Below are 27,739 nucleotides of genomic sequence, written 5' to 3' on the forward strand. Positions count from 1 at the left end.
TCTTTAGTATGGAGTCACCCAGTTGTATTTTATGCTTGGCCTCTTCAGGCTACATAATTAATGATCACTTTGAAGAGGCAGCTCTGACAATCGCTGTTGTTCACTTTCATAACAAGCTCTTATATTATGCTCATCTGCCAGTGAGGAGCCAGAAAAGCCGCTGTGCACGACGAGGACAAAGCCCATGGGAGGGTCAGCCATGTGCCAGTTATTATTACAGTCCCATTGATGGCGGACCTTTTTTGTCAAACAGCAACCTAATTAAAGTGAAACAGAAAACGGGAGCTATTGTAAGCATGCTGGGAGGTCATTTGACATTAAGGCAAAAATAGCTGCCACAGGGCACAGTAAATCTTTCTGATTATAGCTGCACACAAAGCCTGATGTCACACTTAGCTCGTTCACTGTGATTGATAAAGGGATGAGTGTTTCTAAGTGCTATATCGTTGGCATCTGGGCTTGCTTAAAGATGTTTCACATCTCATCCAAGAGGCTCCTTCAGTCCTGACTAGTGCAGAGTTGCAAGCTTTAAAAAAAAAATAAAATAAATAAATAAATCATTCATACCCACAGCAATACAACTGTACAACTCCTCCCTCCAATCAAACTCATATGCACTTTGAACCATTCTTCCTATTTATTGTACTGTTTTTTATACACCTTTTTATACCCTTTATTCACACCTTGTGATCTTATGTACTTTTAGGATTTTTCTTGTGTCAGTATGTGTGCTGTGTTCTTGTGATCTGTGTCTTTTTTGTCATTATTGCCCCTGCTGCTGAGGACATTTTAAATTTTCCCCCTGGGGATTAAATAAAGTATATCTATCTATCTATCTATCTATCTATCTATCTATAACCCATGTGTGGGTGAGAACCTTTATAGAGTTGCTGAGGTCACATGTGAGCTCAGAGTTTCAGAGTTGTTAAGGTCACAGTGTGAGTCCTTGACCCACCTGTCCATCATATGTGTTGTTAGGGTTAGATAGGTCCAGGTGTGAATGGGTGTTAAGCTGTCTGGGGATGTATCTCAGGACTGCATTGTAACTGTAGCCTACACACGTCGCCTACACTGTTGTGAGTTACACCTCCAAAACACTAGTCGGCTGCTTCATTTCTGTGAAGTGCTGTAAAGTGTAGTTAATTCAAAACACTCCCAAAACACATTCAACACACATTAAACATGGCTTAATTGAGACAATTTCAAACACAAGTACACAAATTAGCTTCACTATAACTCGCAGCATTTTTCCCCACAAATACAACATGCTAACGTTATTAGCACAAGCCTATGGCATTTTACATTGCATAAATTAACCTAGCGGCTAGCAATCGTTTCCTCTACTCATATGAAACCAGGGACAACAGCAACATTCAACAAAGGTAACGTTACAAAATTCAGCTCCATTTTAACTCACAAGGTTCACTGACAAAACAACTGTCTTATACTGAACACATTTTCCAAACAAATATAACTTGCTAACGTTATTAGCACCAGCCTATGGCATTTAACATTGTATAAACTAGCCTAGCAACTAGCAGAGATTTTCTCTGCTCATATGAAGCCAGGATAAATCACACACAAGACTTAAAATGCTATTTTGTGGAGGTTTTACTGTCTTCACAATTTATTGTTTTTTATCTGTGAAATTAAAGTAAATAAAAGCTTCATTTCCACTGAGGGAAATGGTTTCAGCTTACAAAACTAGACAGGAGGTCTGCGTCACCGCGATGTATAGTTACATTTCTAGGGAGATGCACATCAGGCTACAGAGCAGGCTCTATGTCAACGCAGAGCCTATGCCGTAGGTATGGCGTTGATTCGACGTAGAGGTATAGTCCGGCTTTAGAATGACCTTGACCTGGATGACTGAGAATCTTCACCAACAAAGGGATGAGTGCTTATAATCATCGTGAGGAGAAGATTAGATTAGAACACAGTGTAGGTTTGATGTGCTGAAATTAAGCTTCATCTCACCTTATATGGCAACTTAGGTATTTTTCAACCTGAACCCTGTTGTCTCATGTCTTTGTGTCTGTTGCCCTGGTTTTTATGGTGTGTCCGCACCGTTGGAAGTAGTTAGCTCTTGTCTTTGTTTTTCAACCGATCTAGCATGTTGAATCAGTGTCGAAGCCGGCAGAGCCCATCAATGAGTGAAATCCCTCTGAAATCACTCAGTGCGCATAGAGAGAATCGGATTGACCCCCAGGGTGAGGGAGCCCTTCTGTGCGGAGTTAGCATGTTCTCCCTGTGTCAGCGTGGGTTTTCTTTGGGTACTCCTGCTTCCTCCCACAGTCCAAAGACATGCAGGTTAATTGGTGACTCTAAATTGTCCGTAGGTGTGAAAGTGAGTGTGAATGGTTGTCTGTCTCTATGTGTCAGCTCTGTGATAGTCTGGTGACCTGTCCAGGGTGTACACCGCCTCGCGCCTAATGTCAGGACCCCTCCCCCCCATGACCCCTAACAGGATAAGCGCTTACAGAAAATGAATGAATGAATGAATGAATTAATATTCTAATAGGTGACTTTAACTTCTATTAACGTCATTTTCTGGTGAGATATCTGTATTTTTATTGAAGTATAGCTTTCAGGTACTTCATCCACCACTGACTACTGCTGCCCGCTGTTATGGAGAGTTATTTCCCCTGATGTGGGCGCTGCACGTACGTGCTAGTTAGCTGTTTGCAGTGTGTTCAAGTGCAACTTTTTGTTCAAGATGCAGGCAACATGAGGTGATGCAACAGCAGACTTTTATCTCCACTAGTTCTTTGATGTTGGTGTGGTGTGTCTGGGTTTTGAGTGACTAACGGGAAAAACAAAATTGTATTTGGTTCAGTACTGAGCAAGAGTACTGCAGCCAGTAGCAGTGAAACTGACTGGAATATAACCACTCGGGGCAACTTCACACTGTTAATTTATATCCACTAAAAGTGGTCAGATTATTGTCATAAGTGCTTGATAACATTATGAAAATGATCTGTACTGAGAAGACCATTTTGTTAAAGACTAAGATCCTTTTTGTGTAACAAGAAACAGACTAGAAATTGCCATCGCATATCCCACCGGACTCCATCTAGATAAACAGTCATTTTAGCATTTATAGATCCACCACATTTTCACATCTAACCGGGTGAATTAAGTGTTTATTTCAGACCAGAGCTGGTGATTGTTGGGACAGTGGTATGAAGAACCAAGACGACTTTTGTGAGTTTTGTTTCTCTCAACTTTGAATGAAGTGTGTTTTACAGTAAGTAAGTGAAAACATTACTGTTTATTTAAATGGCTCTCGCTCAATACTAGACCATTTTCAAAAAATCTTGCTCCCATTAGTTACTGAGACACAAAAACATGAGAAAATTGAGTCCAGGTTGAAAAGTACTCGAGTTACCCCTTAATTATTGTTTTATATCAGGTTACGTTTGGCTCTGTAAATGCATGCTTTTCTGCTTTTTAATGAATACAGGTGACAAGGAAAAAAGCACGATGTAAGCAGTAACCGTGGCCTACGTGCCTTACATCATGCATCCAGCAGTCAAGTGTGTGTCTATGTATGTATGTGTTGGTGTGAGTGATGTGTGTCATATGGATCTCGTCCCTGGAGGGGTCTGTGGCTGCTAACACGGTTAGTGAAAGAAAAGGGAAAACATGCTAAATGCATATAAACACACACAGTGGGTAGGATGGCTGTGCTATCACCATGGAAAAGAGCCCCCGAGCCCTTGAGGATTAGGAGCTGTGAGTCCAGATAGGCTCTGTCACACCTCAAATGTCAGATTCTGGGAAGCTCAGATCGATCAGTGATTACCTTAAGCTTGCGCTGATTAACTCTGCCCTGTGGGAGACACTGAAGGGGCCTCTCACAGGAAATTGGTATTCACAAGGGATCCTCTGCACGTCAGAGCTGGACTGGACACAGGCTTAAAAAACAAGACCGCTTTCACACAACTTCTGTTACACTGGTTTTCAAGGCAGTTAGTGAGATTTGACTCTAATGAACGTGTTGCTGCGCGGCCTGGAACTGGAGGCTTTGTGACTTCTTTGCAGAGGTGGAGGAAGTATTCAGATCCTCTTCTTTAGTTAAACTCCCATGACCACACTGTGAAAATACTCCATTACAAGTTAAAGTCCTGCATTCAAAATCTTGCTTATGTAAATGTACCCGTTGTGGAGTAAAACGTTCCCTGTCTCTTTTTTTTTATAATTTGCAGGATGTATGGGGAGTTGTTTGAGATTGTCTTGTCTATCACGTTTTAAGAAAGTGAAAACAAAAATCCCCACACAGACATTCCCCAAATAAACAGGCCTTCATGTTGCAGGTCATGCTTTTGCATTGTCACTCATTGTGTGAACACAGCACAAGTCATTAGTGACTGGTGTAAAGTTGTTTTTTCCCCAGAATAAAAACAATAATATTATATTTTATTTATTGGTTACATTTTGTCTATTGTCTCAATTTGTTGTAAATATGCAAAGTAACTGAAGCTGTCAGACAAATGTAGTGGAGTAAACCATGCAGTATTTACTTCTGAGATGTGGTGTGGTAGAAGTATTAAGTTGCATAAAATGGAAATTCAGTCAGGAACACTTTAGTCAAAGAAAAATTTATTTCCATTTGCAGTATTATATTTGGTGGTATGGCTCTGTTCTGGGGCCCCTCTGCCTTTCCTCGGGCCTACACAGAAAGCCTCTTCCAAGCACCCATGTGGCAAGCCTAAAGGCCCTGACACACCAAGCCGACGGTTGGCCGTCGACCAAAGTCGGGCCGTCGGTGAGCGTCTGTTGGCCTAGTTTTTGCGGTGTGTCCCGCGCTGTCGGCCCTTTGCCGTTGGCGGCTTTTCGGCCGATTGAGCATGTTGAATCAGCGGTGGAGCTAGTTGGTGAGAGAGATCACTCTGATTGGCTGTTCAGCTTTTATTTCCTCGACGTGAGGTGACGTAGACGACGCAATAGTTGGCTTTTGTCGCCGCTAGTTCTTTGATGTCGGTTTGGTGTGTCCGCACCTTAAGGCGGATAGAGCACACCTCCTTGCCCTTCCATGTGCATACATTAAAAGCCTAAGGCAGGGAGAGCAGCAGCAAAGATCCAAGGAACAGAACAGAGCAGCATCAATGGCAAACATGATATTAATAAGCAAGACACAGCATGAAAAGGAGGAGCTGGGGTGGAGGCGGGTTGCAAAGCGACAGTTTAGATAGGGCGCCCCAAATGAGATCTGTCAGTTGACTCCCTTCCATCAATCAACTGCTCCATCAGTTGACTGTAAAGTACAAGTACCTTGAATTTGTACTCCACCGCTGCTTCTCTGTTTTCCACCCCTTTTCCAACAGATTAGCTCTGGTTCTTGAACTGATTGTATTCATGACTGCTCACGTTTCCACCGCTTTTGAGTGGAACCATTGTAATCAAGGATGTAATCAACAGAGGGCGTTGCCCAGTGCACAATGGAAGTAAAAATCGAAGCAAACTAGCAGATTACAACAATTACCTGTGAACTTTTGTTCTGTTAGTACAGATAGTTGATTTTACAAAAAAAAAAAAAAAAACAAGCATGAACCAACTACTAATGAGACCACTGCACACTGACAATTTTTCACTTGCCTTCTCCATCGTCTCTTTCCAACTTGTAGAATATGATGTGTTCACTGATGTCGTCACAGTTAGCACTTCAGGTCAAGGAAAACCTGTTAAGTTTTTGGCTCCAGATGAGAACCAACTTTTTGGGTTGTGCACCAATTTATTTTTGATCAAAATGCTCTGAACGGCTCAAAATTAGGTTCAGGAATTGTGGAGGAACCAGTTCTATGTTGGTGGAAACGGAAAATGAGTGTATAACTTTTTCCTGCTTTCCACAAAGTCTTTGCGTTGTTTGAATAGACATTGTTGTGGATAGCAGCCAAATTACAGGGCATTATGATCAAAAGTCAAGATGGATTGTTGTCATGTCTAATTTTGACATTTTCAGCATCAAAATCTTATATTTTTGCGTCTAAACTTTTGAATCCATCCACCACAATTGCAAAGTTTCCACACATTTCTGAAGCTGTATTTAGAAGCAAAATGTCGTCTTGTTGTGATTCCAGTTTTACAAAAGTAGCCATTTTTGGCCACGTTCGCTAAGCAGAGGCTTTCTTTAACGTCTGGTCTGTTGTTAAATCCTCCTGCTGTATATTTATCAGGTTCTTTGATGTCTTAATTTAGGACAGCTCCGGACACTTTTTAAACTCTTTTTTTCCCCTCAATTAACCATAGAAGCCAAACAAAAATAAATAAGCTGTTTGTTCAAGATGGGAACAATGAGCAAAGGCTCTGAACATGAGGCTCAGCTGGGCCTGACAGAGCACGGCTCATCCGGCCACGTCTGGGAAACTCACACACACGCACAGACAAAGCCATTGAAGGGACAGGAATGGACCCCCAGGCGAGTGTGGAATGGAGGTCAGACATGGAGGAGGGGGAGGGGGTCGGAGTTCAAAGAGTAACCGTAACTGCGAGTTGTAATAATGTAGGATTAACTGTAATAGCGCTGTGAGTGAGATCATTGGCATTGAATACGATTACAGTAGGTCATAGTAGAGGGCTCACTGCAAGGGAAAATGACTGGAGTATCTTAATTAAATGTGCGGCATCATTCTATTATTCCTTGAATCATCAATACTCATGATTATTAAAGAATATCTGGAGGAACTTTAAATACAAATGTGCTTGAGACTGAAAGGCCTCAAGGCTGTCTGGACTCATGTCAAAATAAAAAACATATTAAGGAACTCTCGGCATCTGACAAGTGGTTATTTCCAGTTTTTACTCAGTTACAAATTAGAGATACTTACTTGAGGTACTGTGCTTGAGTATTTATATTTGTTTTGCAACTTGTTTTGCAATTTGTTTTGCAACTTTTCCTCCATTTCATTTATCTGACAGCTTCAGTTACTTTGCAGATTTAAGACAAATTAACAGGACAAAATGTAACCAATAAATAAATTATAATATCATTGTATAAGTGAGTATTAATTGGTCCCCAGGGGTGGATTTTACAAGCTACCCAGCAGTATGCGAAATGATATTTAAAATAAATAAATGAAATGTAGCTCCATTTTTACGAACTGCAACATTAAACTGATGAACACATTAATACATCGATAACTATAATCCAGTAATATATATTATTCTGAAATGAGTCATCCTGACAAACGAGTACTTTTATTTAAGTAACATTTTCAATGCAGGACTTTTACATGGAGTATTTATACATTGTCGTATCACTACTTTTAATCAAGTTTATTTCTGGTATCTGGTTATTTCTGATTTGAATACTTCGAGTCAGATGAGAAGATTTATAGCCAGTACAGAAAAATGTCTGGGATGTGTTTGGTCTAGCTCAGTGAAGAACATGGCATGGAGGTCACCTTTGAACACAGCACAGTGTTGATCAGAAATACATGGTGGTAAAATCAGAAGGACATTTTGGGCCTCAGTCGCAAACTGTTTTCTTACCTGAATTTTTTCATACTCCTCCAACAAATTTAGAACTGAGTATGACCAAATGATGTCCTCTGGCACACACCTTTAGCTAAATGCGTAGGATATTACAGCTGCATTCATTAAATAAGGCTTTCATTGATTATAATTAAAAATCAGACGTTTTGTATTGCATTGGCCAAATGTATTAAATAACTATGAAATCGGCATCCTTTTATTCTCATCAATAATAATTCAAATATTCAACCATAAAAACTAAGTGTCCCAGTCGTAGGGCACAATGGAGTGCATGAGAACGTCCCTATTTAACGATAACAGTTTGGTTTTCATTGTTTTTATTGACTTGGCCTATAATGATCGACCACTCCCACCAATTTCGAGTGAAATTTCACATATATAGCCAATGTTAATTAGTAGCCTCTCTAGGGTCTGTATAAAAGATTCTGATTTACCTCCAAGCGTTAAGTGTTAAGATGGCATAAGTAGCTTCTCCTGGAAGATATACAGCCCGTGCCTTCAGGAGAGGCGCTTTAGAGGCCGACATGTTCTAACATGTTTGAATAGAGTGGGAGGAAGAGGTGTTTCTAACTGCCAAGATATTCATAAACCTTTACCGTTGACCTGACACTGGTGTGTCGTAGAAACAGCTTCACCACTTACTCCATGACACACCTCGAGGCTAACCTATTTCCTTATGTAGAGAAAAGGGGCGTGGCAGTATGCTGGTTGTAAATAGCACGCACACACCTGTCAGTTTAGAACGATTCTGATTCACTAATATATACACGGCAGTAAGAACAAAATTTGGAGGAGTGCACAAGTCATGAATCCGACGGCAGTTTTGCATGAGCACTTATTTTGTGCGCAGAGTAAAAAACTGATTGCACAACTGTAGTTACATTTTTTAAAAAAAAGTGATAAATAAGCAAAAAAATAAATGAATATATGCCGAAATAAATCCTGAAATAAATAAATAATTGAGGGAATAAATATATATATAAAAATGTAAATAAATATATAAATCAGCAAGTATGTTTTGATAAATAAAAAAAAGAGTTTTTCAAAGGACTACTTTTTTATTTCCTTTATTTTCTTTAAATCATATTTACATTTTTTTTAATATTTGTTGCCTCATGTATTTATTTCAGCATCTGTTTTATAGCTGTATTTATTTATTTATATTTGATTATGTAATATTGACTTAACTGGTATTCCATATGGTTCCGGTTGGCTCAGAAATCTCTTTTATATAATCTTAATATGATTACCAGTTATTTATTATGGTATTGTGAGACAGGTTGATATTTTCAATCAAAGGCAGATCTATCTACAAGCAGAAGTACAGTTGACCTTTGTGCCCTCTCTGACCCATGTCGCCCTCTCCACTCGTTATCCTGCCCTGTGTGCAGAATGAGTCCATTAAACCGTACGTAGCAACAGGATGACTTTGTGAAGAGCAGCTTCAGCAGCTCTGTGACCTTCCGTGTTGCCCTGTCTTTATCTCCACCGCCCCGCCTGCCTCGGCTTTCAGCCTGTCATTGCTCATGACTATGATTCATTGCATGGTACATTAGGGCATTCTCCCTCTCTCTGTCTTCCTTGTCCCTCCATTTCAAACTTCCTTATCTCATTTTTGTTGGATTCTCCTCCTCTGTCCTTGTTTGCTCTCTTCATTTTATTTTCTGTTTCTTTCTCACATCTCATTCTTGGTCGTATGTCTTGTTCACTCAGTCGAGGGGAGGTAGAGAGATTCTGTGACAGGAAATATACTGAGACCAGCTCATCAGTCAGATGACTCTCTCAGGCTTGATGTCTCCTGCTTTCAGCCTTTAGACTGATGGCTTTTTAACAAACTGTGTGTATGTGTGTTATCCTCCATCCCTCCTTGCCCGCCCGCTCGCTGCTATTCACATTCCTGATATGTGAGTAAGAGCTCAATATTGCAATAATTGCACGTTGACATCTGGGTGTCAAGTATCATAAAAGCATGACAGCAGTGGGGCTTTACTCCGTGTTCCTGGATGTGACACCGGTCCAAGTAGCATTTACATGTGGCAGCAGAGCACACACACTCAGCCTTTGTTGTTGCACACAGTGTTAAACTGCTGTCTAGTTTAGTGCCTGGATTATATCTAGCTCATCTGTGAATTCCATTTCTAAATGGTTTATGGCAGAGAGGATATGCTGTCCTTGGCCTTTAATGTCCTCTGCAGCTATAGCCACACGTGTGTCTGGAATGATTACTTCATTATTTAATTATTTATTAAGGAAAAATGCTTAACTGTCAGTGTGTTCAGCTTCTCCACTGTGAGAATTAGCTGCTTTTCCCTGTTTCATACAATTATACACTGATTTTTTGGGGCTAAAATATTTGAAGGCAATGGGTTGGGCTCTTGGACCAACTCAGTCGCTGGAAAAATGTTGGCATTGAACCTTTATGCAAACCACAGATATGTTACATTTGCATGTTATTATGCAGCAAATTTGTTTAAACTTTACATTTCATCAATGCGGGGAATAAGGTGGTTAGGTTGGGCACAAAAACCACTTGGTTATGATAAATGCTATATCGTAGATTCTCAGTCATCCAGGTCATGGTAAACATAAGTGCTATTTCGTAGCCAACTGGACCATCTTGCATCTCTTGAAGACGCTTCGCCTCTCATCCAAGAAGCTTCTCCAGTTCTAAACGACTGGTACGGAGTTGCAGGCTTTAAACTCTGTGTGGGTGGGAACCCTTACAGTGTCATTAGGGTCACAGGTAAGCTCTTAGTTCCAGAGTCGTTAAAGTCAAAATGTGAGTCGATGACCCACCTGGCCATCATGTCAGTCGTTAGGGTCAGGTGGGATCAGGTGTGAATGGGTGTGGAGTCGTCTGGGGAGGGATCGGAAGACTGCATTGTAGGTTTGTTTTTGTTTTGTTTTTTAAATTTTTAAGTTTATTTACTTATTAATCCCCCTGAGGGGAAATTACATTTTTTCACTCGTGCTTATCAATTACACACAGGTCCGAAAGACACACACATGCACAAACAGGACCTATACATACAGAAAGTGGAGAGATGTCAGAGTGAGGGGGCTGCCTTGGTCAGGCGCCTTGGCAGTGCCCAGGAGGTGAACTGGCACCTCTCCAGCCACCAGTCCACGCTCCATATTTGGTCCGGACGGGGACTCGAGCAGGCAACCCTCCGGTTCCCAACCCAAGTCCCTATGGACTGAGCCACTGCTGCCGGTGGGTGATAAGTTGTGTCGTAGGCCACCTCCTCTGTTTGATGATCGTTCCAGTTTGTTTTTCTACATCAAACTGGAATGACCATCGTTAGGCCTCAGGTGGGTCATCGACTCACATTGTGACCTCAACGACTCTGGAACAAAGAGCTCACATATGACCTTAACGACGCTGCAAGAGTCCACACCCACACAGAGTTTAAACCCTGCATCTCCTTACCAGTCATTTAGAACTGAAAAAGCTTCTTGGATGAGGGGCGAAATGTCTTCAAGAGACGCAAGAGGGTCCAGTTGACCAAGAAATTGCATTTATGATTACATGACCTGGATGACTGAGAATCTTCACCGACACTTGGTTATGGTTTGGAAGGGAGTATGATTTGTCCTAAAATGCACAGTTCTCATCCCACTGTCCCAGCAGGAAATGCAGGAATGTCTTGGTAAAAAAAACTGCTTTTCATACCACTGTTCTAGCAGGAAAAGCAGTGAAGTCTCCGCAACAAACAACCAGTTTTTGTGCCACTATCCCAGCAGGAAATGTAACAATGTGTCAGTAAAAAACAACCCGTTTTCGTGCCACTGTTTTGACATGAAAAGCAGTGATGTCTCTGCAACAAACAACCAGTTGTCGTGCCTAAAAAGCCACAAGAAACCCAGTGATGGGTCCCTACAAAACACCCACAACTGATAGCTATGAAGCTGCTGGAAATTCAGCAACAACTCCCTAAACCACAACCGCTTTTGTTGTCTGTTGGCCTTGAACAGTGTTCTGCAGTTTGGCTCATCTAGGTGCCACACCATTCACCATCCCCTTCACCTCCCAGTGACAAAGTCGGTTCATACACTACATTATCTTAGAAATGTTTATATGATGCGTATTAAACATGCAAATGCAACACATTTATGATTTGCAGAAAACAACAATGGCAGCATTTTCCTCAGATGACTGAGCTCCTGGGAAATCAATAATTGTTAGTTGCAGAACTCATCACCATTTGTGAGCAATGTCAACTTAAAAATATTTCTATATGTACCAAAATAGTCAGTTGTCTCACGTTCTACAGTAGCTACAAATGTTCTGCTGCCTGGTTTTTGGGATATCTTTCTAATACGTATTTTGTTAAAGTGCCATTAAAAGGAGGATCGTTGCTGCAGCATGACACCATTCTGGTCTTTATAAGAACAGCTCTATGTGTGAAATGTCCCTGTCTGCATTTTATTAGCTGATGAAAGTTTCTAGGCTCATTTTCTCTCGTAATTTAACCACTGATGCTATCATAGATCTTATCTGCTTCCCACTTGGAGGCAGACCAAAGCAAATATACACAGATCAACTTCTCTTTTTTTCCACCTCTGGTCAGTCCTCTCCCTCTGACTGTACAGGCCCCTGCTTCTCTCTCATACTCTCTTTTTCTCTGAGCCCTAAAAAGCGACAGCTCTGCCTTTTGTGTGCCGAGCGAGACACTTCCTGTCGCTTGATGCTGTGTTTGCTTTTCTGAGCCGGCTCCCAGAGAGCTGTTGTTGTCCACTGCTGTTTTAGCATTCATGCCTCTCCCTCTCTTTTTACCCTGAACGAATCCCAACCCCCCGCCACCAACACCCAGCTGCTTTCCTCTCCCACTCCCACCCTGAACTCGAACATACCTGCCTGCTCTGGCCTGGATTAGGACACATGTTTTCTCCAGATTCTCACACACATACACACACACACACACACACACACACAGGCTACAAGCTGCACCCTGGAACCTTTCTTGTCAACTTATTTGTCATTGTCTATCTTGTGTTTGGAGTCTCAGGAGTCTGATTAGCCTCCCATCACTCCCTTGTGTGTGTGTGTGTCTCTGTGTGTGTGCACGCGTGTGTGTTAGTCTGCACATACACCACACACAGACACACAAATAGTAGCTCTTCTGAGCCAGCTGAGAGGGAGAAGGGGGGAGTTATGAGAGGAATGAGGGCTGACATGACTGCACAGGTCTGCCCCCCAGACATAATAGATAGGCGGTGACTGATGGAGAGAAGACTCACACATCCAAAGACTCTCCTTCTCAGCCTGTGTTGTATCATCAAAGCATTAGATCACCGAAATGTTATTTGCAGATTAGAGATCACTTTAGGTGAAATGCTGCTGTTAATGCATGGTACGTGCTTAGTATGAAAGGGGTTTTCAAAGTTTATGATGACAGGAGTTTTTTGAAAATATGTTTGCTGATTGTTTCCATCATGATGATGACAAGTTAATGTTACTGATTGGGTGATTCTTGATCGTGCACACATTGACTGTATTTCATGATCTGCAATAGTGGATGTGAACAAAGCTGAGCCCAGGACTGAGCATCCTGTTTGGCTTCATTCAGAAGCAGCTGCTCCCTCAGATCCCATTGTGACCACACAAACGCTCTCTGGCTTGCCCCAGTGGCTCATGTCGGACAACAATAATTGACTCATATGTTATTTTGCATTTTAGCAAATCAGAACAAAACAAATCAGTAGAAAGCGATTGTGGGACTGACCAACAAACACCTAGTCTAAAGTCAGAATGGCACAGTATTCTCTTGCTATGTAAAGGGCGCGTTTCCACCAAACACTTTCAGTTTGGTGCCTTTGGAACCAAAGGTAACCTTTCAGACATGGTACCTAGACCCTAGCGTTTCCACCACAAACGGTACCCTCAAATGTGGGCGGGGTTGTTGTCACTCACTGCTCCGTCCTGCACCTCGTTTATCGTCTACAGAATGACATATGACATAACAGAACAGGCTGCAGTGAGAGTCTATCTCCATGGGATATTTAAAAATAGCGGGTTTGTGCGTATAGTCCTTCTCAGGCAAGCTCAGGGGTTTAGTGTTGGCGTAGCCTGATGCTTTTCTTTTCTCTGAGTGAGTATTAGAATATATGCCGTTCACACAATCCAGCCGAAATTAATATATATAAACACTTGAACATCCACTCATCACTAACACTGTATGTCATATAAAAACTAAAGTAATGGTAAAAGTTGTCATATGGAAAATTTAAGGTGTCGGTTGATTCACTGCATCACCTCATACATTGAGTAACATTACAAGGAAACGTTCAACCTTAAAAAACGCCAGCAGTCGGCCCAGTGAATGAAGTTATTTTTTCTCAGACTCCAGCTGCTGTGAGAGGCAGCAAAACATCTTTTCATTTTATAGTTACAGTTTACTAATAAAACTCTCCACAGTATGAACAGTGGTTACATGAGCCTCAAACCCAGCCTCAACTCAGCCCTGAGCAGAGTGACTGTCTGCTACTGACCATTAAACAGACTGCAGTGTTCACAGCTCCAACTTTTAGTACCAGATCTCTGTGCTAGGTACCCCAACAGAGGGGGGACCAAAAATAAGGACAGTACGAAAATGTTCCATTGGTACCATCCACAACTTTTCGCAGTGGAAACGGAAAAAAAGTGAACTTAACTGAACTGTACTGCTCAATGGAAATGGGGCTTAAGATGTGCCTACAGAGGCGGGTTCACAATGTGCGTACTCTTTGCTTGTTACACACTTGTTACACTCCTTGGCAGCTGCAACTCTGCCGCTATTTCTTTCCATGCTTCATCCTTCTTTAAGCGATCATGGTAAGAGCTAGAGGACACATCATACAGGTGAAGCTTCTGCTGCCTCAACTCAACAAGGTTTTCGTCTTTGCTGGAATCTCACATATTTCTTTGAGCACATTTTGTCTCCATGGCAAGCTGCTGTCCATCTGTTTGTTTGGGTTTAGCACTATTGGGTCATTTCATGCCACATTTCTATCGGTTGGTTAGACGGAGGTTGTAACAGCAGTCATACTGAGATGGTCATCCAAAATTTCTTACACTGTCAGAATCTTATCCCAGGCTGTCTTTGATCACAAGACTGTGACAACAGCCATCCTTGAACCTCTCTCACTGTGTGATGTAGGACCACTGTTTGAGAGCCACAACCAAAGATATGACCATGTTCCTTTCACGATGGTCATCTTTCATCTGGGACAGCCCAAAATCGCACAGTGTATACTGGGCTTTAGACCATGCACTATTATCATTAAGATAACACCATAAGGGTCTACAGCCATGGTAGCAGCTGTGGCTAAGCTAACATGCTCATGTTTAGCATACTAACATTTGCTAGTTAGCACCAAACTGTGTACAGCTTAGTATGATGGGATTATCATAAAGGGAAAACTAGAAATTTTCACCTGTTACTACAGTATTGTGGGGAACTATAATGTACCAAAATGTAATGGCAATCCATCCACTAGTTTTTAATGCCTTTGTTCCCAGGGTCCTATGTCTATTGATATAAACTAACATTGTAAGAGCTTCACAGCTCAAATTGCGAAAGAACAAAATGCGATGAATGTTTCAAAGCAGTTTGAATGGTAAAGATCATTTCAGCCACTGTGGAGATATCAGTGTCTAAACTCAAGAAAGCTGTCTTGCCCACAACTTTGAGGACTCAGGTTTCAGAGAGTGCAACATCCCTAGTTCAAGTGCTGTAGGTGGTTCAGTTAAACGTATTGACCAAAGGAAACGCACACTGAACATTTGACCCTGGGGGAAAATTACTGAGAACATGGTCTTGCATGGCCAGACTTATCTCCACACTTTGTTTTAGTGCCTGGGGGAAGGTCTACCCTAACCCATCATTATCCTTCACTAAGGAGGAAAACACTCTGGGTTGTTTGTATTACTTTAAACAGAATCATAGTTCAGATAGATTCAGTGACGGTGCCCTTGCGAAAGTGTCCAGAGGGAACTTGTTTTGGTGGAATATTTGCACATGGAGAAGCGAGGCCTGGCATTTAAATGACTAAATCCCTGAAAAAGAAAACACCACATAAAACATAAAAAGACGATTGTCGACTATGTTTTTATATTTATTTATTTTTTTGATTTAACCTTTATTGAACCAGAAAAACCTCTTGGGATTTAAAATCTCTTTTTCAAGAGTGTCCTGGCCGAGACAGGCAGCAACATAAGTTATAGACAGACAACATATAACAAAAGTACAGAATACAAATGAAAAGCTCTAAAACATCCAAAAAGTTATGTTAATATCCTATAAGCAATGTTGTAGTACTCAAGATAAGTCTTGGTCTCAAGACAACTTTTGGAAGCTCTTGGTCTTATCGTATCTCATTTTTTTCTCAATCAAGTCGCAGTTTTGGACAAAGATATCACTAAAGTGCCTGTGCAAAAAATAGGATTGTTGAATAAAGATGGTTTAGTTGATTTCATCTCCTTAGTGTGTGTTTGTATTCGTTCGCTCAGAGAAAAATAAAGTAAAATTCCCAAACATAAAATTCACCTCTGCAATACGTTTTGATTATTTTATCGAGTCATTTCTCATGATACACGCACACACACACACATATGGCACTGACAGGAGTCCTCATTTGTTTTCTGTGGGTGTTTTTACCAGGATGTGAATTTTTCACATCAATATGAGGAGTGTCTATGGTTTGCATGTTCCACATTTTATCATAAGTGTGTCATTCAGTTTGGGACTCACACTGATCTGGTGTAGGTCATGACTTGGTTTTGGTTTAGGTGGTCTTGACTACAACACCGCCTATGAGTCAGATTACTGAGAACATAAAACCCTTCGAAAGGTCTCCTTAATGAGTCATAATAACAGGTTATTGAGCTGAGGAACAGAGATACACTCCCATTGTTGAGATAGTTAACTCAAAACCAATGTTGAGGGCTGGTGATGCTAGAAGAAAATTCACGGGGTCACCAAAGTCAGTACGGTTCATCCTAGGACAACCATAAATGTCTGTACATAATTTCAACAATCCATTTAATATTTATAGAGATATTTGAGTCTGGACTAAAATGGTGGACTGACTGACATCCATAGAACTGCACTGTTACATGGCTAAAAAGTCTTTAAAAATAAGTGAGGGATCATTTTAGCTAAAGGCATATTTTCATGGTGACCAGAAGGGACCATAGTGATCACTAGGTTAGTGTTTAAACTCCACAACAACCAACCAAAATGCAGTTTTTCCTCTCACTATGAAACTACAGCTAGTTATAAGCTGACGTAACACTGGCATCCATAACACCAAAGCAGATGAGTGAAGGCAATCAGGAATGACAAATCTATCAACAGTTCTTAGGAGCTCTGGGGATATTCATGACTGCAGCGTTTTAGAGCTGTCCTCAGGACTCGGAGTCCTGCTGTTTTTCTATTCTGTGAGGTAGTTTATTACATTCTCTGGGCATCACATGTATGGATCAGTCACTGGTTGGATTAGCTCTGGTCCTCAGGGTCAAGACTGAAGACCACCGGCTTAGAGCAACAGAAAACAAGCACAGGACTGCATGTCCGATCTTTAGCATCTCCCTAGAGCTAATGCTTTGTGTACAGACACACGGATGTACCCAAAGATATTTAATCCAATGCTCTATCCCAAACAATTAGAAAAACAAGTCTGCATAAACAGGTGCACATTTAGCTTTGTCGTTGTTTTATGTCTTTCTCCTTTCTGCAGTATGTGAAGAGCACGGCAGGGCTTTTTCTCCTATCTGGAAAGATAAAACTCCCAGATGGTCTTACAATACACATCTACAGCAAATGCTGTATCCCTAAAATACCCAAAACTCAGGAACACTAATGGAGACACGATTTTTATTTTCCTATGAGATCAAAATAGATGTTTATGCTTTACTTGATCACGTCTAGTGCTGATCGTCACCTCCGTGGCAGTATCTGGTCCAGCAATGACAAGAAAGTCATTTTGTTATGTAGGTTTTCTTTATGGAATTTTATAGTTTGTTTTCCTGGTAAATGATAAATAAAAAAATGTTGATGACTCGTCGTCCAATGACACAACTTAATTGTGTGGCTCAGCCTGCATCTCTCCTTCACCTGGCACTGCTGGCTTTTTGTGAGCTGTAAGAGCACTTTGGATCAACCCTGTTTGTGTTTAAAGTGCTATACAAATGAAGTTGGCTTGACTTGATTGGACTCCGGATCTCGGCTCGAACATGTGTGGCCTCACTCCAAAAATATCATGGGTGTCTTCTTCCTCCATTTCATCCCTGTCCAATGTGTCCACAGGCTTGGGTGATAATGGTGGCGCTAAGTCCTCAACAACAGAGAGAAGGCTGGTTTCTATGTTTGACTAGTAGCTACTGTCAATCTGAAATCTGCCTGGGCAGGGGGGGCATAACACACATTAAGCACTATTGACTAATGTAAACACCAATCAATATCTGAGACAAGTCCTTCCCTAGGTTAAGGTCTTTACAGGAAACACATGAATATGCAGAAGCAAATAGCACCCTGCTATTCGTTCATGGGAGCTTTAAGCAAACAGGGAATTTCAGCCTGTGCCTACAGACCAGGCTGGCTCTTCACTCTGCCAAGTGTGGCTGTTATGATCAGGTCCACTGAGCATAACCCAACATTACCTAGTGCCAGTGACGGACTCAGGATGTTTGCAGGGGCGAAAAGGAAAAAAGGGCACCTACTGCATGACATGGGCAGCCAAAAGGGCACATCTGCTCGTTTTCATCCAATAGGGCACATCATCTTTGTTTTGATCACTTAAGAGGGCAGCCAAAAGGGGCCATCCTCTCGTTTTCACCACTCAAGAGGGCAGCCAAAGGGGCACATCCTCTCATTTTCGCCACTCAAGAGGGCACTTTAGCGCAACAACTATTGGATGAATTACTATGAAATCATGGACAGACATTCATGATCCACTGAGGATGAATTGTTATCACTGGACCGTGTCATTTTTAGATGCTCAGACCAGCTGACAAACTAAAAAAGCAAAAAAGTCCATGTAAGCTGGTGGTTGAACACAGGACTTTCACCCAGGAGACTGTTTTGTTTGTGTCCCATGTGAAAACAAAAGTCAACGTCATTTTAACTCAACCTTGATCTTTTCCTTAGCCTATCCATGTAGTTTTATCTCCAAACCTAACCAAGTAAACCTAAAAAGTAAATAAACCTACTCTTGAAGTTTTGTTTGAAATGACACTATGCATGTTACCTGCAGAACTTGACACGCTGTCCCCTGACTTGCTGACACATCCAAAACAAATGCTAGAGGGGCACCTGGACATGTAGGGCTGCTAAACAAGAATCAATATTTGACAAGTTAGGAGTGAGAATGTGTTGCAAAATTTTACATTTCCTGTGAATATAATCCGATTCATCGTATTTCCACATGTATTTTGTATCCAGTCTGTGTTAAGGCCATACATTTTGGCAAGCTGAGGTAGTTATGTTTGTCCTGGGCTGAAAAAAAGGGCCCTCCAATGGATGATTAGAGAAAATTCAACTCAAACATTGAGTGAAGAAATTACTGCATGATATTAAACCATAAAATCAAATCATGAGTTAACGTATCGGTCTAATTTTTGTCTTCATTTATTCATTCAATCTTGGGACTACTTTCTTACAACTAATCATTTATCAGTTAAATAGTGTGCTGAACTGAAGTAGTGTGTTTTCCAGTCATACCCAATGTATGCATGAATGAAATTTTATTTTCGTGTCTGGCTGCCTAAGGCAGCCCATCCCTCATGGGATTATTCAGACACATTTTAAACAAAACATTTTCCAGTGCCATCACACCAACATAAAATAGTAAACATGACATATACGCAAGCTGCAAGTAAAGATCAATAAAAATAAGTAAAACAAAATAAAATAAAAAGGACAATCTTTAGAGCCATGATCTATCTGTGTGCATAAGCTGCTTGCTTTCTTCTATTCCACGCTTTATCGATATAATTGGATATTGCAAATATATGATTATCAAATAACCATTTAATTATTTGGTTATCCTGGGACAGACCTACATGTGTTGATACTTTGTCAAAGAGTGTTTCTCTTAAGTCATCATAAAATGGACAGTACAGCAGAAAGTGGGTTTCATTCTCTACTTCACCGAGCTCACAGTAGTAACATAATCTTTGATCTTCCTTAGTTCTAGTGTAGCGTCCTGTCTCAATATGTAGCGGTAATATCCCAAAGCAAAACTGAGCACACAGAGATCTTTGGCTCTTAGATAAATCACACATAACATATCTTTCACAATCATACATTTCTTTAAACAAACAAAATGTGCGTAATTTTGGTTTATGGTTAATTTCATCCAACCAATTACTTTTATATTTTGTCATAGCAAATTCTTTAAACACCCGCACATCCACTCTCTGTCTATGGCTATAGAGATGTTGAAGCCCATGCTCCTGAAGCAGATCATACATCTCTGACGCCCATTCTCTGCGATTCCAAGACTGTTCAGGGACCCCAGTATGCAGAAATACATAAATACACCAATGTTCCTTTTTTCCCTCGCCAAAATGTAGCATAATTTTGCAGCGTTATTTGGCCCCCTTCCCAACAAGATAGCATAACATGACTGGTAACATTGGATACACATATAGTGTGTATTTTTATATGATATCAGTGTCTTCACTATAGCTTTAAAACTGAGCCTGATACAGCAGGTTTTATTCACTAACATTAGTCTGCCTCACTTTTCACCATCAGCTCTGCCTGTCATACCTGCTGCTTCTTCACCTTTTTTTTGCCAGATATTTGTCCACTGCAGTGGCGATTGCTCTAAGACTTCAAGGGAAGCTCAACTTACCCTAAAATGTCAGAAAATAAGTGGTCAAATATGTACTGTTGTGTTAACATTTCATTGACTAAATATGCGCTAGAACGCGTTCAACTTTTGTTCAGAATCAGCTACTTATCACAGGCCACTGACGCGACTTTCTTCTCATTCATTCCCGTAGCGTCACAGTGCATTAAACAGTGTCGAAGCTCAGGGTCCAAAGACTTCAATGGGGAAACATAGAGTGGGTTGTTCCACTGCAGCAAAACTAGACAGTCATTGGATTAATGCTCGGTTTTGTCCCACCCATTGGACGCTCAGCGTCTCTGGGGGTCTATGGGGCAGTGGGTTGGCCTTGGCTGGCCTGGACACTGGGCTTCCGCATGATGATTGGATGATCTGTCTGAGGCTGAATCCCTTTTTGATTGACAGCGAAATGAGCGAATCAGCGATCTTGAAATATTAACCACCACCGGAGCATTTTTCAAAGTTTCATTCCATTTTTCCGAGTTGATCTGGAGACTTTTCCAATCCTCTTAGTGACTTTTTCTTTGTTAAAAACAATTAGCGACAAATCTAGCATCTTTTTCTGGTGTTATTGGAGACTGTACTCGTGTTTGGAGACTCTGACTTCTGTCACTCTGCAGTTACTGTCCCCAACAAGCAGCGGGTGCTGCTGTGAACCCCTCCACCATCCCAAAGCACTCACAGGCGGTCACACTAGCCTCACACAGCAGCCCCAGAGGGTAATAAACGGACACATTTTATGATGTAGGCCAAAAATGAGCTTCCCCTCCTTGAAAGACCAGCAGCCGCCACTGGTCCACTGCCTTTCTGCTCCTTTCATTGCCTTGTTCTGTCTGTACCCTGGGCCAGGGTCATCTGTACCCTTCAACTCCCCTGACGACATTTTTCCAACACTAGGTATCAAACAAAAGCCAGAGACTGTGTCTTATAAAGTGTAAAGACGGAGGGTAATGTTATCTCAGAGCCTTACCGTGCAAAGTTTCTCCTCCTCTGTGCCACTGCATCACTGTCTGTACCAAAGAGTAGCGTATATGTCAAGTGCGCTCACTTTGCAGCAAAATCTGGGGACCAAAATGTCCCCAGAAGAACACTGCACAGCACACTGACTAGCAATAACAATGACTGCCTTACTTGAAGCAATCTCTGAGGGTTCTCCAACTGATGATTCAAATCTTTGAATTCCGAGGGGTGGCCCTATTGCGTGCATGTCCGCTTTTAGGATTCTTTGAATATTTCCACCTGCACTTGCTGGACCTGGATCAGAATACTGTTCCTTCCTCAGGTTGTGTGTGTGAATGCGTAGAGGTATGTGGAGGCCTCTGAAGCCGCACAGACACAAACCCATGACTCAGGAAAGTCTCCCTGGCAGTTAGCCCCATTCCCAAAGTTCATGAGAGGGATAAAAGAGGAAGACACCGGAAATAGCTTATCTATCCAACAGGGAGTCAAACAATGGCCCGGAGGAAGTCTGTCCTACGGAATCTCTCTTCTCATCAGACTCTGAAAATGTTGTACACAGTGTATGAGGTGACTTTTCTCGTGAATCGCGTACACACACAAAAACACAAGACTGGACGTGCCGCTATGCACGTTCTTCACCCAGAGGAGAGATCAGAGAGAGTATCAGAGGCTTAAATGGGATCTAAGAAGAAGATCTTACGAAGGAAACATGACCAGGCATTAATGGACTCTGAAAGACCCGGGACAGTGTGTAACAGCATTAAATTTTCATTTTCATGTTGTTTCCTGTGGTTCTGTGACTTAATGGCTTTTTTCATGGCCTGTTCATGTTGTCAAGAGGCTATTAGCTCTCTTGGACAAATTGTGGGCACTTAAGCTCATTATGATATGTGATATGGACTTGAGTCATTTGTAACGTCTGTTCTTTTTTGTCGTTGCCCAATTTTCTGTCCATAGAACATCGATGTGACCAACTTCAGCAGCAGTTGGAGTGATGGCCTGGCTTTCTGTGCCCTCTTGCACACGTATCTGCCCGCCCACATCCCATACCAGGAACTCATCAGTCAAGATAAGGTAGAAAACTACAGGAAAACTGTGTACACACTGAAGTGCTAATTTAACACCAGTCTTAATAGCCAGTCGGTCGGTGCCTTACCAGCAGGTAATAAGAGAAGCACATTAAACTAAGCGGAAATTAGTGTATTTATAGAAGAGACACACACACAGGCTCTTTAGTCACACACATACCTCTCCAATCCCTGTATCCAAATCTCATTTTACTTGCATACCTGGATTATTGGTTATCACTGGGTCATGACTCACACGTACTTATACATCCATATGTGAACAATTATGTGGCTTTGCACCAGAACAGTGAAGTCGAGGTAAAGACACCACGTGTTAACATCCAAAGCATAGTTGCCTATAATGTTGTGCATTTTTCATGCATTTCTTACCCAAATATGGCATAAAAAGCATGATTCATATTTCGAATACTCCAATACTTTCACCTCCTAATCTCACATTTAATACACTACACGTCTACTGTGTCAAACTACAACCCCATAACAAGTATCTGTCCTGGTAGGAATCACAACTTATAGGCCCTAATCAGACAGAGCGTCTGTTTCTAATAGTTTTCAGTGGGAGTGAGGCGCTTTGCTTGCTGCTTTTGTGTTGCTGAGCATCTTGTGTTTATCCACCTTATGCTTTTTGTGTTTTTGCCGGAGCGCTTTGAATGCCTTGAGTATAAAAAACACCAACTCAGAGAGGAAAAAGCACCTGGCATCACTGGCTTTTTTTTCCCAGTGTCCAATCAGATGAATGAAAGCCGGGCCTTCTGTGGTGGTGATAACAAGACGTTTGCTGAGCACCATATGCGGTTTGTGTTAAGCTAAGATTTGGTCATTTTCAACTTAGTCTGAGGCAAGCTGCAAACATATCTGAACGAATTGTCGTCTCAACTACTAACGTTTTACCAACAGTAATTAAGCCCAGTGATTGACACCAGATTGTCAAACTATCTGAGACCCATCCTAAGGCTGCTTTGAGACCTAGAGTTGTCTTGCTTTGGTCTGAATCAGGGACTAATTTGGTTACAAAGTTGCATAATTGCCTAGAGTTGGTTCGTGTTCTCACGGCAGCATTTACCAGCGGACCAGATAAAATGACTTGCACAAGAAAGCTGCTCTTGATTGGTCAGAATTTCCATGCGGGAAAAATCCAGGAAGTAAACAACACGCTGAAGAAGAGTACACTTGCAAGATAAATGTGACACTTTCTAATGTCACAATGGAGGGACAACTACGCAGGTTGATTTTAGCGCTGCTCATCGTGGACTATATTGCTGTCATTGTTCATTTTAGTTAAACCATACAGTTTGAAAACGAGGCGCAGCTCCAACTAGAAAACAATGTTTTGATGCATTGGATGTGCTGAATGTGCATATTAAGGCAGTACAGGAGGAGGTGCACATTAATAATCCTCCAGGACTGTAACATGCTCATGTTTAACCCAGACAATGTGTCATGTGACTGCAGTTGGTTCAGATCGAGTTCGGAACACATTCTCACCACAAACAAACCGCACCATAGTGGTTAAGGTGAGGACATATGATTCGATGGTTTTAAAATAAATGCAGCAGGCTGTGAAAGGGCTCTGTCTGATCGAGGCAGGCGACAAAAGACAGTGTAGTGCTCCTAGTGTTTTGCAGGTTGCAAAAGGTGTTTGATCAAGGCCTTAGAAAGGTACTGTTTGGTTGGTGGCATCTTGCAAGTATTATGGGAGTTGTATTCAGTCATCGATGCTTGTGCTGTTGGCTAAAGTTAGTTTTTAGCTTAAGTTAGTTGCAGTGGACAACTCAGCAGTTTAGTGTGGAATTGAGATTGAAAAACCACCATGAAAAAATGTTGTATGTTTGAAGAGAAAAGGAGGTTTCAGGAAAAATGGATCAGCTTGGGGCGAATACAATAATCTGCCTTGTTTGCAAACAGTAGAATTTGGTGCTCAAGGAATTAAATGACCAAGTTCATGGGAGAAGAACTCAAACGTAAGGTTTAACAGTTTCAATGAGACTGCCCAACAGTCAGTCTTCACCAATCTTGTCAAAAGTGCTGAAAGGCAAGCAATGTGGGAGCTCACGAAAATGTTGAGCATCAAGCAGGACAGCAGTGGCTCAGTCCATAGGGACTTTAGTTGGGAACCGGATGATCGCTGGTTCAAGTCCCGGTCCAGAACAGATATGGAGTGTGGACTGGTAGGTTGAGAGGTGCCAATTTGCCTCCAGGGCACTGCCGAGGTACTTTTGAGCAAGGCACTGAACCCCTAACTACTCGGAGCGCCTGTCCATGGGCAGCCCCCTCACCCTGACATCTCTCCATTTAATGCATGTAAAGGTCTTGTTTGTGCATGTGTGTATTTCGGGCCTGCGTGTGTGACAGCAGAGTGAAAAAGTTGAATTTCCCCTCAGGGATTATTAAAGTATACTCTTAACATTGACTTTGTTCCACCTGAATTGGAAGCAGGGTTGAAAGAATGTGAAGGAAAATGTTTAATTATGTTGGGTCAGTTATATAAGGAGGAGAACTGATGTCCCATGGGCAGCTTCAGCATAAACACAACCTCTCAGCCTATGGTTTATTTAGATAAGATATGACCAGAAGAACCGATGGATAACAGTTTGGATATCAAGGAAAAATGGGAATTGGAGATGATCATTGTAATTTCAGATAAAAACACTGAATTATCAAGCAGAGAGGGATATAAAATAACAAGTAGCCTCATTTGAAAGGAATTCGAATGGAAAGTTGAGATGAGATTTTTCAGGTCTCTTCGTGTCCAGCAAGCAGGGTGTGCCGCTGTTCATCCCCTTTACTTAAGAAAAGGAACTATATATGGACATTGAGGAGATGCTGAAATCCATGGACGGCCCTCTAAGACATTTCTGCCTGTGTTGCGTCTCTGAACAGATGACTGCCCTGCACGATTGCTTGTGATTAAATGAACTAAGAAGAAGTTTAAAAAAAGAGCAGTGAGGTCACTCGCATGTACTTTACAGGGCATTGTGTACATGACACAGGGCCCCTAGAAGGTTGCCGCAACAATGACTGGATGCTTTGCTGACAAAATCCTTTCCTGTGTACAGGGTTGAGTTGACACGAGAAGGCAGTTGCATGTGGTTAGTGAGGTGAATTCTTCACAGCAGCTTGACAGCTCTGTTTGCCTCAAAGAAACTATAGCTCTTAACTTACTTGAAGCTGCAGTAAAATCCTCTCTGATAAGTGAGCGGAGTACTGAAACTGCAAGTTCAGCCTGGGGTCATCTGTATGTTCCCAGGGTCCTGTGTCTCATGATATAAACTAATGTTGTCAGAGATTGGAAAGGACTAGCTTTATAGTTCAAACTGCAAAAGAACAAAGGGATATGGATGTTTCTGAGTCAGTTTGAATGGTAAAAATCTTGTTTGGCCACTGTGGAGATATCAGTATCTAAAGGACAATATCCTGGACAATTTTGAGGGCGTAGGTTTCAAGGAGTATATCATCAGTCATCCCAGCCATCAAACCTTGAAAAAGTTACGACAGCATGGCGATGCAGTGATTAGTATTGTCGCCTCACAGCAAGAGGGTTCCTGGTTCCTGTGTCAAGGGAGCCCTTCTGTACGGAGTTTGCATGTTCTCCCCGTGTCAGCGTGAGTTTGCTCAGGGTACTCCGGCTTCCGCCCACAGTCCAAAGACATGCAGGTTAATTGGTGACTCTACATTGTCCCTAGGTGTGAATGTGAGTGTGAATGGTTGTCTGTCTCTATGTGTCAGCCCTGTGATAGTCTAGTGACCTGTCCAGGGTGTACCCTGCCTCTCACCCAGTGTCAGCTGGGATAGGCTCCAAAGTCTAGAGTATGTGACGTAGCGCATGAGCTGACTGTCATCTGGAGGTGAAATGGATGGAGGATGGCGTGACATCCAAGTGAGACGCCTGCCAAGCTGCAGACAATTGTCCAAGACCGACAAACAACAAAACCAGATGTGATTTAGGGACTCATTGCTGTGTTTCCTGCAACTTTTTAGGCACCAAACATGGGTGTCTTGCAGCAATCCATCGTTGTGTTTACAGTATGGATAGTGACACAAAAGGCAGATATTTTTTTACAGAGACATTGCTTTTTTCTAGCAGGGATTGTGCTGCGAAAACCGGGTATTTAAACTCTCCTTAATGAGTCATACTAAGAGGATAATGAGCTGGGGTACACAGGACCCTGTGAATACAGATATGCTCCCATTCAGTCTCGTGTGTCCCCCCCCCCCCCCACCCCCGCCGACTCAAACCTGCAGAATTGTGTCTCCAGAAAATACCACACATAAAACCACAATAAGTTGTTTGTGGAAAATGTGAACCTGTAAACTGCGAAAAAAAACTGCTTATACAGCAAAGGTCTGAAAGATGCATGTTTTGCCAAAAGGCAAATAAACTTCATGTAATGCTTTGAAACAATTTTGCCTGGAGTCGTTTTTTCCACCATTAAGCTGCACATTCCAGACCTCCTTTATGGAGGTGAAGACACTTTATAGGTGCGCCACATTGTCCACACAGCATTAAGAGACAGCCTGAAGATGAATTATGAATGTAGCATTTGTTCAGTCGCGCTGTACGTGATTCTGAGCACAGGCCAGCAGCTACTGTATAGCAAGGCGTCGACAGCTCTGTAATGTGGACATGCAGGTGGTATATCACTAACTGTACAAACAATATGGTTCCCCTCTGGGGACTGCAGGTCTTTCAGTCTGCTACGACAGTAAAACAATAGACAAACACCTCTGACCAGGCCTGACACATCCTATGTTATGTAGGTGTGTGTGCACAGTTGGTTGGTGTGAATGTGTAACATAGAGCTAATGACCAAGGCATCCCGCTGAATAATTCATCAGACGTGTGTTGGCTTTCATAACTCTTGCTGAGTGACTTTCCTTGAGGCTCAAACACCCAGTCTCCTCCCAGTATAATCTGTCCTTCCAATAATCCCAGTACTGCCTTCCTTCACCCTTTATCACATCATGTTTTTAAGAAAATAAGCTTAAAATTGGACTTATGTTTTAGGTGAAAGGGGAAGGTGGTCTTTCAAGTAGGCAGTCTACAACTGCAGAACTAATTATTAAGAATTCATAATTAATTAATTCATCATCCCAGCTGTGCTGATGTCTAGAGGCAGTTAAGATGACATTTTGAGTGTTTGTGAGAGTCACGATTTGCAACTCAAGGACGTGCACTCTTGGTTCAGAAGGCAGAAATATTAAACATCAGGTCGAGAGAGAGTGAAACTTTCTATTAGCAGTCCTCACGTACTTACAGTTCACCAGTATTCCAGAAAATTGACATCAAGGACATCATCTGCCAGTTTGATATGTCTGTTATATTGTTTCTCTTGTCTTCTCTTGTATAAGTGGGCTGTGTA

At 41.8% G+C, this 27,739-nt stretch overlaps 1 protein-coding gene across 4 annotated transcripts in view; it reads left to right on the top strand.

Moving 5' to 3' along the window:
* specc1 (sperm antigen with calponin homology and coiled-coil domains 1) overlaps nt 1-27,739 on the top strand; it is a 145,950-nt gene that overhangs the window by 108,976 nt on the left and 9,235 nt on the right. For all 4 annotated transcript variants that reach the window (XM_078172362.1, XM_033645754.2, XM_078172363.1 and 1 more), the window contains one exon: nt 22,249-22,365. In XM_078172362.1, coding sequence (XP_078028488.1) covers nt 22,249-22,365 — 117 coding nt within the window. The remainder of the gene's footprint in view (nt 1-22,248; nt 22,366-27,739) is intronic.

The sequence above is a fragment of the Epinephelus lanceolatus genome, chromosome 11 (genome assembly GCF_041903045.1).
Source record: "Epinephelus lanceolatus isolate andai-2023 chromosome 11, ASM4190304v1, whole genome shotgun sequence".
Lineage (NCBI taxonomy): Eukaryota > Metazoa > Chordata > Actinopteri > Perciformes > Serranidae > Epinephelus > Epinephelus lanceolatus.